The sequence below is a fragment of the Chanos chanos genome, chromosome 10 (assembly GCF_902362185.1).
Source record: "Chanos chanos chromosome 10, fChaCha1.1, whole genome shotgun sequence".
Lineage (NCBI taxonomy): Eukaryota > Metazoa > Chordata > Actinopteri > Gonorynchiformes > Chanidae > Chanos > Chanos chanos.
Window position 1 is genome coordinate 34,664,897 of NC_044504.1, and position 13,498 is coordinate 34,678,394.

The following is a 13,498-nucleotide window of genomic DNA, read 5'->3' on the forward strand; positions in this document are numbered from 1 at the left end:
AGGACAAAAACGCCAACAACCACACCTCAGCCAACTCCCCGAACCCCGCCCCCGTCGAGAACGGCAACCAGCTCTCCAACGGTAAAGAGAAAGGGCAGCAGGTAGTGGAAGGTTACGGAGACCAAACAGGGCGAGGCCTCCGCCGGTTAAACAGCTGTTGTTCCCTTTTAAGAAGAGTTAATTAAGGATAAAACAGAACGTACGTAGTCATTACAGAGCCAGGGTCTCTGGGTCTCTGGGCTGCTTCACCCTTCGCGTTTAAACAAGACCGCGCGGGTGAGCGCGTCCTCTGTCACCAACACCTCCAGCACTAAGTCCACTCACAGGACCCAGGCCTTGGCATGGTCCAATGAATAATCAGAACGATGACAGAGGAATGCATTATTCATGTCCATTAGGCAAATAAACAGATTAATTATGGAGGGAAGGTCCAAACGGCCCTCGTTAGAAGGTCCGGCCTTGCTCCGAGGCGCGTGTTTACGAGAGATGGCCGGCGGTCATGTGACCTTGGAGTAAAGTGTCTGATCCACAGGGGAGGAGAAAGTGAAAGAATGGTAGAATAAGAGCAGGAAGAAGGAGATGGAGGGAGTGTGAGTGGGTCTGCAGAGAGAGAGAGAGAGAGAGAGAGAGAGAGAGAGAACAGAATTGGAAAATGAGAGAGAGAGAGAGAGAGAGAGAAAAGAGGTGAAGTAAACTGACCTAGGAGTTATCAGGGAGGCCGTCAGTGTGAGTAAAAAAGAAAAAAAAAAGAAGACCCTGGACTTGATGAAGTGCTTTTTCTCAGAGCTGTCAGCAGGGCCACGGTCTCTGTCTCTCTTAAATCCTCTCCTCTCTGTCTCTGTCGCTCACTCACACACACACACTCACTGACACGACCCCCCTGTCCTCCCAGTCAAGCTACAAGCTATCTCTGTGCGTGTGTGTGTGTGTGTGTGTGTGTGTGTGAGTGTGTGTCTGTGTGTGTGTGAACCGTTCAGTCAGTGATAGAACAGAGGTTGAGGTACATAGAGAGGGGAGACAATTATTAAATGTTTTGTTCGGGTCATGTCATAGGACTGGCTTATACAAATGCTATAAATACTTGATATTATCATGACATTTCTAATGAAGTTCTAGTAAAGGCTTTCGATAAATGCACTCTGATAATCTACGTCTGTGTAACTAAAGAGGGACCACTGCTTAGAGGAGTCATATCCATGGGATTTGTATGGAGACTAATATCAGTTTTTGGGTTTTTTTTGTGCCCTTTTGCTCTCTGTCCACACAGGCACATTAGAGGACGAGGGACAGTCGAAATCAAATGCATCTAGTGCCTCGTCACTGCATAGACACATGGACAGCCATCACCCTCAGGTATAAATACACACACACAGGCACACACAGGCATGGACACATACACACACACACACACACACACAGGCACATTCACACACACACACACAGGCACAGACACATACACATACACACACACAAATACACACACAGGCACATTCACACACACAGGCACAGACACATACACATACACACACACACATACACACACAGGCACAGACACATACACACACACACACACACACACACACACAGACTGATACACACATATATAGACACATCTAAAAGGTGTCTGAATTGTCTTGTGACCCTGGGCCGCGGTCTGGCGTGACCTCTGCCAGCTCAGGTAATCGTGGTAATGAAAGTGAGCGCTAGTCCACGTGTCCTCCATACCAGCTCCCCAAACCGGAGCACTTTACCAAATGAGATCTGAGGAAGTTTATCTGCAGATCACATTCTGCGGCTGTCAGCGGGGGGTCCAGGGGTGGGACCAGCCTCGTCCAGGACCTCTCCGTTTCAGCCTGTCGCAGATATCACTCTGTCCCCCCCCCTCTGCAACCGGCGGGGCCCCTCAGAATTTCAGCAAGGTAAACCCCATCGTGCTAGATTAAACCGTAATGAGGGCATTCTGGGAACTGGTCCCTCCCTCCATCTCACTTGTCCTGGCCCTCTCTCGTTCGCTCGCGCTCTCTCTCTCTCTCTCTCTCGCTCTCTTGCTCTCTCTCTCTCTCTCTCTCTCTCGCTCGCTTGCTCTCTCTCTCCCTCCCTGTATTTTCGTCCCCTTTCACGAAAGAAGAAGATAAGTGAAAATTAGGCAAGAGAGAGGGGGAAAAAAACTGGTATAACAAAGAGAGAATTTCCTTTTTCTTTTCAGTTAAGAGTATTGAATGTGTGAAATGTAGGTGACCTAAATGGCTGTCACTCACAGCCCAACCTATCTCTTCCATAGCTGAGATGAAATGAAAGACACAGGTGACATTATGTCACGCGTCATATGCCGTCGATATGTCAGAGCGAGGACCCGTATAAATCCCCAGAGGACGTGTGATGTTAACAAACAGACTGAAAGATTTCCATCATGACAATGACATGTCTAATATGTGATATGTGCTATACGCTGCTGTCACTTACGTACAGACAGACAGGCAGACAGAGAGACAGAGAGAGAGAAAGAGAGCAGGAGATGTAGTTCTGTTCAGAGAGATGGCAGCAGACAATAGACAAGGTGGTCTTATTAATGGGTGGAAATTGGCAGGACTATCCAAGAGGAGAATGGGCTCCCCCCGCTGAGTCTGAGTTCCTCTCCGCTGTCGCCTCAGGCTTGCTCACTATCTGCCGGCTATCGGATCCACCGCGCCGGATCCGCCAGGCTGCTTCGTAACAATGTCCATTGTAAAAAAGGCCTACGCACGTCAAATTGAATTGAGTTGAATTAAACATATAGTCCACTGACAAGCTTAGGAATCCAAAGTGTCGGCCCTGATAAGGAGATTTAGGATTGATCCACCGATGCTGTCAGTCTTTTGACGCGCCGAATGCAATATTCATGACGGAGAGCCGTCAAACGGGCGTAAGCTTAGGTGTACCGTAAAAAAAAAAAAAAAAAAGCTAGAAAATGGGGGCGAAAAAATGAAATATAAAAAAAAAACGGGTTCCTGCGAAGAGTGGAGATGGGTCGAGCTGTAACCCCGCTGCGCTTTTATCGATGCCGTTTTATCGTCGTGTTTTAAACACGGCCCCCGTTTTCATCCACCCCCACCCCCCCCCTCTCTCTGCAGATCGAATCTGTGGACCATACACTTCTAAGCATTTCACACCTGATGTGGAGTTATTGTAATGGAAATGTTCTTTCATTATGGCAGCACACCGTACGAATGGACCACCGACTTCTCTCTCTCTCTCTCTCTCTCTCTCTCTCTCTCTCTAAAAGAGTCTAAGCAGATCCCCCCCACTGTATGCTTCACAGTATGGGACGCTGTAATGATTTATGAATATGTATGTTTTTCCACTCAGTGCAAGCTGTGAAGTGGATGCTTCAGTTCTATACATCTTGATGATGCACACACACACACACACACACACGCACACACATATATAATGTGTAACATCAAGAGGAGTGTGAACAAAGCATCAGTTATACCTGAAGAATTCATACCTCTCCACCTTAAATTGGATTTTAACCCTCTCTTAGTAGTCCAGTACTCAGGAGACAAGACAGGGAGAGATGGTTTATGTGGATGGGAAGTGAATGTGTTTCTTTTAGTTGAACTACATCTGTTTTCTTCAGCTAAATGTAGTCAAACAAAATACATTCATAAATATTTAATAACATCTAACAGTTAACAATGCCACACTGGCAAGAAAAATGAGAGGAACTTTTCTTGGGAAATACAAAGAGAAGTTTTGTGATCTCATCAAGAGAAAAAAAAACTTTGCATTTTCAAGAACCTGTATCTAAAGTAATTCTAATTCTACTAACTATTTTCTTAAGAGGGAGAGAGAGAGAGAGGTAGAGAGAGGGAGAAAGAGCGAGAGAGAGAGGTAGAGAGAGGGAGAGAGAGAGAGAAAGAGAGAGAGAGAGCAGGAGAGATATTTATCTAGGCCAAAGGGGAAGCTGTCGTGCTCTAGTTTTGATGGGAAAGGCCAGAGGCCAGTTGGGTCCGGTCAAGCCCACACTCAGAGAGTCTGGAGGCTGTCATTAACCTAATGAACACACAAGCCCTGTACACATTGTGTAACCGTTCTACACTAACATCTTACATAAACTCCTTCAGCTTACGCGCAGCCAGGACAAACACTCTTCTCAAACCCCCCCCCCCCACACACACACACACACACACTTTTGTAATGACTGAAAGTGAACTCCTGTTTTTTTTTTTTGCCTTGGACACTGTCCTGTTTAACTAGCGAAAGTGCATGCGGCGACTCTGTTTTGTTGTGTCATTTTAGGAGACTACTACTGCAAAGCTTGGAACCATTTCACGGGTGACACCTGAACCCCCCCCCCCCGCCCCCCCGTTTCAAAGACAGTCTGATCGAGAGAAGTGTCCTTTTACTGGGTTTGGTTTTATTCCCTTGCTGTGTCACATGATATGGGACAAGGTCACCTGACCGCATAGAAAGCAGGAAATGCCCTGTCAAAAGACAGACAGAAACATGACCATAGAACCCCCGTCACCAGGAATAAACATGCCAGCGCTCCGAGACCCACGCTCTGTAAATAAAGCTTTAATTATTTAGATATCTCTGAAACATTTACAGGTACAGAATTACCCCATAGAGAGGGTAGCAATCCAAAGACAAGCCCTCTGTGTAACTGGACCCTCACATACCAGGCTATATAACCCGTGGTATATAGCTCCGAAGGCATGAACACACAACCATCAGGCAACTTAATGCTACCTCTTTACACTGATCAACAGAAGCCGGTTACACACTGCGGACGCGCTCCAGTTCTACAACTCACACCAATTAGATTAGCAAAGTCCAAACGTGCTGTCTCCCTTTTCACTTTCCTTACAAACATTCATCAATTTTTCAGGTTTTTTTTTTTTTTTTTTGCCGTCCTGCTGTTGCCCAAAAATCAAATCTGTAGGTCGAGGAACATGCTAAACCTTGGCTTGATGCTATTGTATCGCTTCCAGTTGCTTGCGAAAGCTAATTATTATTCTTGAAACTTGGATATCATGACAGAATTACCCACCCCCCCCATGAAAACCCCAGATAAATATTTAAAAAAACTGGTGATCTTCCTTTCAACTGAGCAAGTAGAATATGATTTGTTGGGTATTAATATAAAATTAGACCCTAACTGTAGAAAGCATTCCAGCGTTGTCTGATGGGTAATTGCCGCAGAAGTGCAGAGACAGCAGATGGTCATTATGGTATACCCTTTCAGTCATCTGGCTGTGGTAACACCAGAGGTCAACTTCGGAAAGACACCCTGGCCCTTAATGTCCTTCTGGCTGTCGGAAACAGGAAATAGCATTTTAATGCAGGGGTTACTCCCGTCTAACATGTATTGACATGCACCCCTCTCGTATTTCGCCCCGCCGTACCTCATGAACCAGGCGTCTGGCCACTGACGGCCACATCCGCTGCCCATCGATCCGCATCCTTCAAAACATAACACGCTGAAAGATCACCATGCTTAAATATTGACCGCCATTGTTATAGAGCCAGAACGCCATCGAGACAGAGCGAAAGCCACCAGACGCCATCCCGTGTTATTGGACTTCCTGTCCCCCAGTGGAATACCCTTGAGTTTACAAGAGGATGAAGGAAGTTGAATGAATTCCCATCCCGGTCGTGCGTTAATGAAGTAATCATGCTTTGTGTGTGTGTGTGTGTGTGTGTGTGTGTGTGTGTGTGGATGATGGGACAGATCGGATGAAGGCACATTTTAAACACGGCGGGCTCGTGAACGACCTCGTACTAAAGATCTCCGCAAAGGGTTTTTAATCATATTCTAAAAAAAATCCAAAGAGGTTTAAAGAGGTTTAACTGCTGCTGACTGAGATGGCGTTTGTCATTTGTTAATATGTGCAGATTGTACGTCATATGTAAAAAAAAAAAAAAAGTCTTCTATAAAACCTCTTATGTCAAAGTGTTCCACATATTCTTTTTAATATGGACCAAGACTTTTTTTTTTAAGTAACATGCTTCTGCTTTGTTTCAGGAAAACTCTCTCCCTCTCTCTCTCTCTCTCTCTCTCTCTCTCTCTCTCTCTCTCTCTCTCTCTCTCTCTCTTTCATTGCTGTTGGTATGTCTCTCTCTCTCTCTCTCTCTCTCTCTTTCATTGCTGTTGGTATGTCTCTCTCTCTCTCTCTCTCATTGCTGTTGGTATGTCTCTCTCTCTCTCTCTCTCTCTCTCTTTCATTGCTGTTGGTATGTCTCTCTCTCTCTCTCTCTCTCATTGCTGTTGGTATGTCTCTCTCTCTCTCTCTCTCTCTCTCATTGCTGTTGGTATGTTGTGATTGTGCACCGCGCATCTCTTCTGTCGTCTTTTCCTCTGAAGAACTGCTCTGTCTCTCTCCTCTCTTTCTTTCAGAGAGGTCACCTCAACTTCTCACCCTTTGGTGCGGGGGCTGCGCTCTAAACGCTCCTGTAGGGGAAGGGGTGAGTTTTGGTCTATGGTCAAGTCCCGCAGTAGCCCAGCTGCCCTCTGCACCGCTCTGTCTGTCCACCACTTACTCCTTCTTTCTTCTCTTTTTTTTTCCCTCCATCTTTTCACAAAGGAAACTGCAGCTCGGCCCGGTCTAAAGAAACGTCCCATCTTACATGACTGTCGTTGCCATGGTCCGAGATGTTCTTTTATCCTCTCTTCCTCTCTTTCTCCTCCGTGTTTTGCCTTTTCCTATTCCTGTTAACAAAAAGAAGGAATGTAAAGGAAAAAATCTATTTTGGGGGACGGTGTAGTGACGGGTCGCTGTAGGGAAATGGACTGTCAGAGAGAAACGCAGTACCGCTCTCCGTGAACACACTGTAAGGGAACTGAAGCGTTTAGTTTTAATATTGAATCAGAATGAATTTCCTCGGTCGGGGGTGGTTGTGTAACACCTCCGTACCTGCTCTGAGTCTTACCGCAGTAAGAAGTTAAGGGCTCTTGCGAGTAGCTCTTCGGTCATGAACGAACGTGTCGTTCTTGAATAGAAGTGCGAGCTGCAGTTTTTTTTTTTTTTTTCCCTTTTTTACGCCAGTTTCTATCCATTTTTTCCGCTGCTTGTTTCTCTCCTTCGTTGCTCAGTTCATTGCAGATCTTCACCTCCTTTTCGCTCCTCCATTCCCAATATCCAATCTGTCATTCAGTCAGCTCTGCCTTTGTGTTTTCTCCTCTCCAAAACTCATTTGACTGATGTGTGCTTAGAGACAGTTGGGTCTTTTCTGGAGGGAGGGCACATGCTGAACTGCTTATTGCTTGCTGAACGATGCCTTGTGATCATGAACATTCAAACATTAATACCCTCACACACACACCCACCCACATACACACACACACACACAGAATCAGAAAGGCAAAACATAGATACAGCTATATGTATTGATGTACAGCATTGTTTGCAGTGCATTTGGAAGGTTTGAGCCACATGTTGAAAATACAGCACACCATTTTAACACACACACACACATACATGTGCAGTCAAACTGTACACATACTGACTCTAGAATGATCAGCCAGTTTTTTGTTTTTTTTTTACTTATGCCAGATGGCTAAACAATATTTTGAGATTGATACAAGTTTCAGTCTCTCTCTCTCTCTCTCTCTCTCTCTCTCGCTCTCTCTCTCTCTCTCTCGCTGTCTCTCTCTCTCTCTCTCTCTCTCTCTCTCTCGCTGTCTCTCTCTCTTTTTATATGTGTATATCCAGAACAGAAACGCACACACACATAAACCTCCAGACTAATGGTCCATTATCTTCACAGATAATTTATTCCACTTGGTGAAAAAAGGCGTTTTAGCAAAAGATGACTTGAAAGCTCTTGGCGGGTCTTAAAGTGTGTTCGTGTGTGTACGTACATGTGCCTGTGCATGTGTGTGTGTGTGTGTGTGTGTGTGTGTGTGTGTATTTTTCAGAGAACATTTGTTTTTATGCCATTGGTTACCCGTACTGAATTACGGCTTAAGTGTCCTGTCCTTTTAGAGTTTGTCCTGAATTGCTCTGTGTACTTGGGCCGCTGTTTTCTCTAAGGACAAGTCAGCATGTCACCTGCCCTGACCCTGAAAGCTCAGCGGCTTTTCAGGAAACACACAGTCACAGAGGGAGTGTGAGAGAAACAGATTGATCATCATTAGATGCCTGTGTGCTTGTAATCCTGTTTGGCTGTTGACCTGTTCACTGTCAGAAAGAGGAAACATGATTGTCTTTGTGTATGTGTATGGGTGTGTGTCTGTCTGCATACGCGCACATGTGTGTGTGTGGTGTGTGTGTGTGTGTGTGTACATATGCTATTTTTGCTCGTGTTATGGGTGTCTGTCTCTCTGGGGCTACTTTGAGAACATATTATTTGGTACATATTTATATATAGAAGGGCATTCAAGGACAGCATTAGGGTTTTCCTGCCTCAGAGTACAGCTCTGCACTGGCACAAGATGTAGCCTTGTGCCCCATGTCCTCATTAAAATGTCACATCAAAGCCCTGACTCACTTTAGACTTACACAGTGAGGACACCCATTAGTCTCACTCTGTCTCTTTCCCTCAGACCCACACACACACGTACACACACACACACACACAGACAGACACAGACCCACACGTACACACACACACACACACACACACACACACACACACACAGACAGACACAGACGCACACACACACACCATTAATTTTTGCCTATGTCCTAAACCCCACCCCATAGATTGTGTGTGTGTGTGTGTGTGTTAGGGCGTGTGTGTTTGCACATACACGCGTGCAGACACAGTTGGGCTCTGTGGAGACTGATCAGAACATGCTGATCAGAACAACAGTGGTTTTGTTTGTCCTCTCTCAGCCAAACACACAGAGACCGACACACACACACACACACACACACCCCCTCCTGACAATGACCCAACCATAGAGCCAATGAGGCCAGTTACGCTTCACTGCTTCTCCAAATTTTCCACAATTTCTGTTGCCTTTGGATGAACTAATCCTCAACTAATAGAGTTTGGAATTTGAATGAGTAAAAAGAACTGAAATCCGAGGAATTCCACGGGTTCTTAGGATGATGAATAATGAAATGGTCCAGGAGTGGCACACACACACACACACACACACACACACACACACACACACACACAGAACCTAATAAGCAGCTGGGTTCCCACCACGGTTTAAGATGTTCCTCTGTGACAGACAGAGAACGGGGTAAACAGATGAGGAAGATGAACAGAGGTTTTGAGACAGCACAGGAGAGTGAAAGCGAAAATCAAAAAAGAGAGAAAAATGTTTTTTGTGTGTGTGTTTGTTGTAAAATTTAAATTCTCCTACCTTGTTTACGGTGTATTATTTAGTACAGAAAAGTCACAGAGCATTATAAAAATCTGTTTATCTTTGTTCTATTTTAACATAGACTTTATGTTATATAGTTTTTGTTGTTGTTGTTTCTTTGATGAAAAAAAACTAAATTTAGAATCTTCCCCGTTCATGGCGTCAGTTTTTGTTCTGTTTATCATCGTAACATTGAAAAACAAGTCTCATTAAAGTGGTTTGCATGATGAGTTTGTGTGAAGCAATCCTGTAGGCTTATGCATGTAGAAAAGTTAAGGCGAATTTAAAGGGAAAATACAGATTCGTTCAATTTAATCTTCTTACAAGTGTCTTCTGAAAGACAGCGTAATTATGCGTGAGCGCTGACTGGCCAGATTAAGGGAGGGAGATTAAGACAACGCCCACCGTACTTCTGACAGGTGCCGGAATATTCCTCAATCTCATTTCAGTTGGCCTCAGGGCTCCTGGGGGATTGGACTGATGTTATGCAAATGGTATATATAGCGGCATGCTTTCCAATGCATCAGCCCTCACGCACCTGGACGACACACAGCGTGTGCTTAAAAGGATGGTGTAGGGATGGGGTGCAGACAGAGGGATTAAGAATAACCAGGAGGGAGAGAAGGAGAGTGAAAGAGAATGAGAGTGAGAGTGGTTAGACTGAAAGAGGGAAGAACAGAGAGAGTGAGAGAGAGAGAGAGAGAGAGAGTAAAAAGACTGTTGGATAAAGAACGTAGACTGTGAGCTCACGCTGGACTCTTCAGTAAATCCTGAGTTTAAAGAGCCGAGAGAATCTGATTAAAGTGAACGGATGAACGACACTGTCCCCGACTGCCAAGCTAGATGAAAAAGTGGTGTGTGTGTGTGTGTGTGTGTGTGTGTGTCTGCGCTTGCCTGCAAACCTATGCACATGTTTAATCTTTATGGATGATCCTCCAGAATACAACAAAAGCTAATGGAAGGAACATATGTGATTTAGCACCATGTTCTGTGCAGTATGAGTGTGTGTGTGTGTCTTGTCTGTCACCCTCAGTCCCTTGCTTTGTGTGTGTGTGTGTGTGTGTGATGTTAGTTACGGACATGGTGAAATCACATTGTCACTGCGTGTCATTTTGAAAGCTTTCTTGGGAATTCCCTAATCTGATCAACTACTATAACGTTTCGATTCTGTGTTTAACCTCTTATTGATCTTTAAATTAGCATGGGCTTTGGTGAAATCGGTCAGTCTGTCAGATATTCCCTATCACATACACTAACTATCAGTAATGCTAGGGTGGCAGTCATGGGTCAAGTTTTAAGCTTTTGTGTCCGCGTCGTACAGACTGTTGAATACTCTAACAGTGCTAGCGCTTAAGAGTGTGTTACAGGGTTAAAGAATGAATTCCTGTTCTTCTTTTCTCTCTCTTTCTCTCTCTCTCTCTCTCTCTCTCTCTCCTCTCTCTGATAAGAGCCTGTCCCAGTTCCTAAGCCCCATGATATCTCCTGACCTTTAACTCAGGTGTCAGCAAAGAACGACCTCTCGTTGAGCCCCCTCCTCTCCCCTCCCCCATCACCGCTGCACATCCTCACAGTGGGCGGGGCCTGGGCTGAATGTCAGGGCACAGGTTCGCTGTCCCCAGAGATGGGACATTTAACTGTGTCCACTCTCTCACTGAACCTGCTGACCTCATAAAGGCCACCGGCCAGCTGTCCCCGCCCACACATTTGCATACCGAGCATTTGATTTGTGCTCTCCAGATGTTCCCGTAAGACGTATTGTTTCACAGTTACATTGTTTCATGATCTGACGGAGACTGTGTAAAAGGAATCAGGCTAGCACTGCTGATAAAAACAAAACTGGCTTACATACCACTCGGAATAACTGGCTGAATTCTTCGGAAGACGTGTTTTTGACTGGCGTTTGTGCTCACATCAGTGCAATGAAAAAAGAGATTCAGAAATTCAGAGAAAACAGTCAGTGAACAGTATGTGAGCATGTATGAATAAACAGTGTCATGTCAGAAAAACACAAAGAGAAAGATTGTATAAGAATGTATTGATGGTCTGGTAGAGAGAGAGAGAGTGTGTGTGTGTGTGTGTATGTGTGTGTATGTGCATGTTTGTCTCTCTCTCTCTCTCTCTCTGGGTGGCCTGAATTCCTGGAATGCATTGCACAAACATCAGCAGAATACTTGGACAATGTTTATGGATGAGTTGTTTCTCCGTGTAGATGTTACATTAGCTTTAATGGAGAAAAGAGGGCAGGGAAAACCCATTACCTCGTACGGAAGGGCTACAGCACACAGCCTTTAGCGGAGTCACCTCCCTGGAAAAATCTAACCCGCGGACGCACCGACGCTCCTCGGTGAGCCGTATCGTTTTAACTCGCTGTCGCCCACGCTGGAACTAATACAGCCCGCACAGACGCTAATGAATCCAGAGCGGATGAGCAGTCATTAGATAGCTGATGTATTAAGACTGCTTCTGTTTCTAGCCTGTCTTTACCTGAGGATCCACACTCAAGCTTACAGCTCTCTTTAACAACCCCCCCCCTTACACACACACACACACACACACACACTCTTTCTTTTTTCCCTGCTCATCCACCCTTAGCTATATTCAGCTCTGCACCAGTGTATCAAGCTGTCCTCTCACTGACTGGCCACGCTGTGTGTCTCCACAGGGAGTCCTGCACTATTGTGAAAGAGCTGGATGGTCCTTTTTTTTTCCTCCTCTTCTTCTTTTTGGATCCCTCAGAAGCCTTGTGGTGTAGTTGTTTTGGGGTTTTTTTTCCCTTAGACTTAACCCCCCCCCCCCTTAAAAAATGTGGGTCTGTCAGTCAAGAGGAAGTCTTTCTGCGGTTATTGGCTGTTTCCAGCTGTGGATGATTGGGATGCCTGGTTGATTGACTTAGCTGAGTATTGATTTCTGTGTATGGATCAGTCAGTGATGTGGATGTGCTCGTGTGTGTTTGTGTGATGGAGGAGGGTTTGGAGACATTTTTGTGACTATACTCCCTTCTCCTGTATCCTTGTCTTGTCAGATGGTTTTAATCTCATCTCCTCATTTTCAAATCATTAGGATACCTCTAAATGAATAGGGGTGGACTTTGATTGGTTTGGATGAATGAGATCTTAACTGTTTGACACTTTGATATATGATTATGACTGGAATATGTCATTGGTCATAAAATATATTGGGAAGAATTACACGTCTCATTTTGCCTTTTTTTTTGTTTGTTTGTATATTTGTTTTTTTTACTGAAAAACATTGAGCATTTTCTCTAGCCCATCCTCATTCCTGGCTCAAATTCCTTTTTTTTATGTTTATTTGTTTGTTTTATATATATATATTGCTGTTTCATGCTGAGCTTGCTTATTTCTTTGCTTATTTCTCATTTGAAATAAAAAGACAGCTGATTAATTTGGTATTTCTGCTTTTCTGTAAGTAGGGTTGAACAGGTAAGTCTCTGGTAAGTGCTATGACATAATCATGGACCTCTTATGAAATGCTCATGTAACGGTCACTGAACTGTGTCATGTAGCCATGCATTTTATAAGTCACAACTGGTTTCTCACCCTCTCTCTCTCTCTCTCTCTCCCTCTCTCTCTCTCCCTCTCTCTCTCTCCCTCTCTCTCTCCCTCTCTCTCTCTCTCTCTCTCTCTGTCTCTCTCTCTCCCTCTCTCAGGGAGTCCAGCGGCTTCGTGCATGTGGAGACCGGAGTGCCGCCCTGCAGGAGCTGTTGCGCTGGAGGAGGAGTGTGTGTGAGGGACGAACAGGCTGGCAGAATGCCTGGCTTCACACACACACCTCGCCCACCCTCATACTGAAGAACAAGAGTCACATGACCAAAAAAGCATCGCCATAGAGACCGTCGTCACTTTTAGACTCCTCAGTGAAACTGACCCTTGAGTAAAGACTGGATATTGGAGGACATTGGTTGGGGTTTATGGTTGGGAGTAAACACACTCCTTCACTCTCTCTCTCTCTCTCTCTCTCTCTCTCTCTCTCTATCTCTATCTCCTTTTGCTCTTTCTGCACATGCAGAAAGAGAGCATGGAAAACGGATTGGACAGAGGATATTTATTAAGACTCTCTCTGACCAAGAGTCAAAAGGGACCAAGAAGCTTGAAGCCCCAGGACTCACTGCCAGTCCAAAGCTCCAGGGAGGGAACCTCCGTGCTGGGCCAAACACACCTGCCTGTCCCCTCTCTG

At 45.1% G+C, this 13,498-nt stretch overlaps 1 protein-coding gene across 1 annotated transcript in view; it reads left to right on the forward strand.

The window, feature by feature from the left end:
• myo16 (myosin XVI) overlaps nt 1-13,151 on the forward strand; it is a 114,092-nt gene extending 100,941 nt beyond the window's left edge. The window contains exons 33-35 of the mRNA XM_030786936.1: nt 1-81; nt 1,268-1,353; nt 12,972-13,151. The exon at nt 1-81 is cut by the window's left edge and continues 72 nt beyond it. Of these exons, the coding sequence (XP_030642796.1) occupies nt 1-81; nt 1,268-1,353; nt 12,972-13,151 (347 nt within the window). The remainder of the gene's footprint in view (nt 82-1,267; nt 1,354-12,971) is intronic.
• The last annotated feature ends 347 nt before the right edge of the window (nt 13,152-13,498 follow it).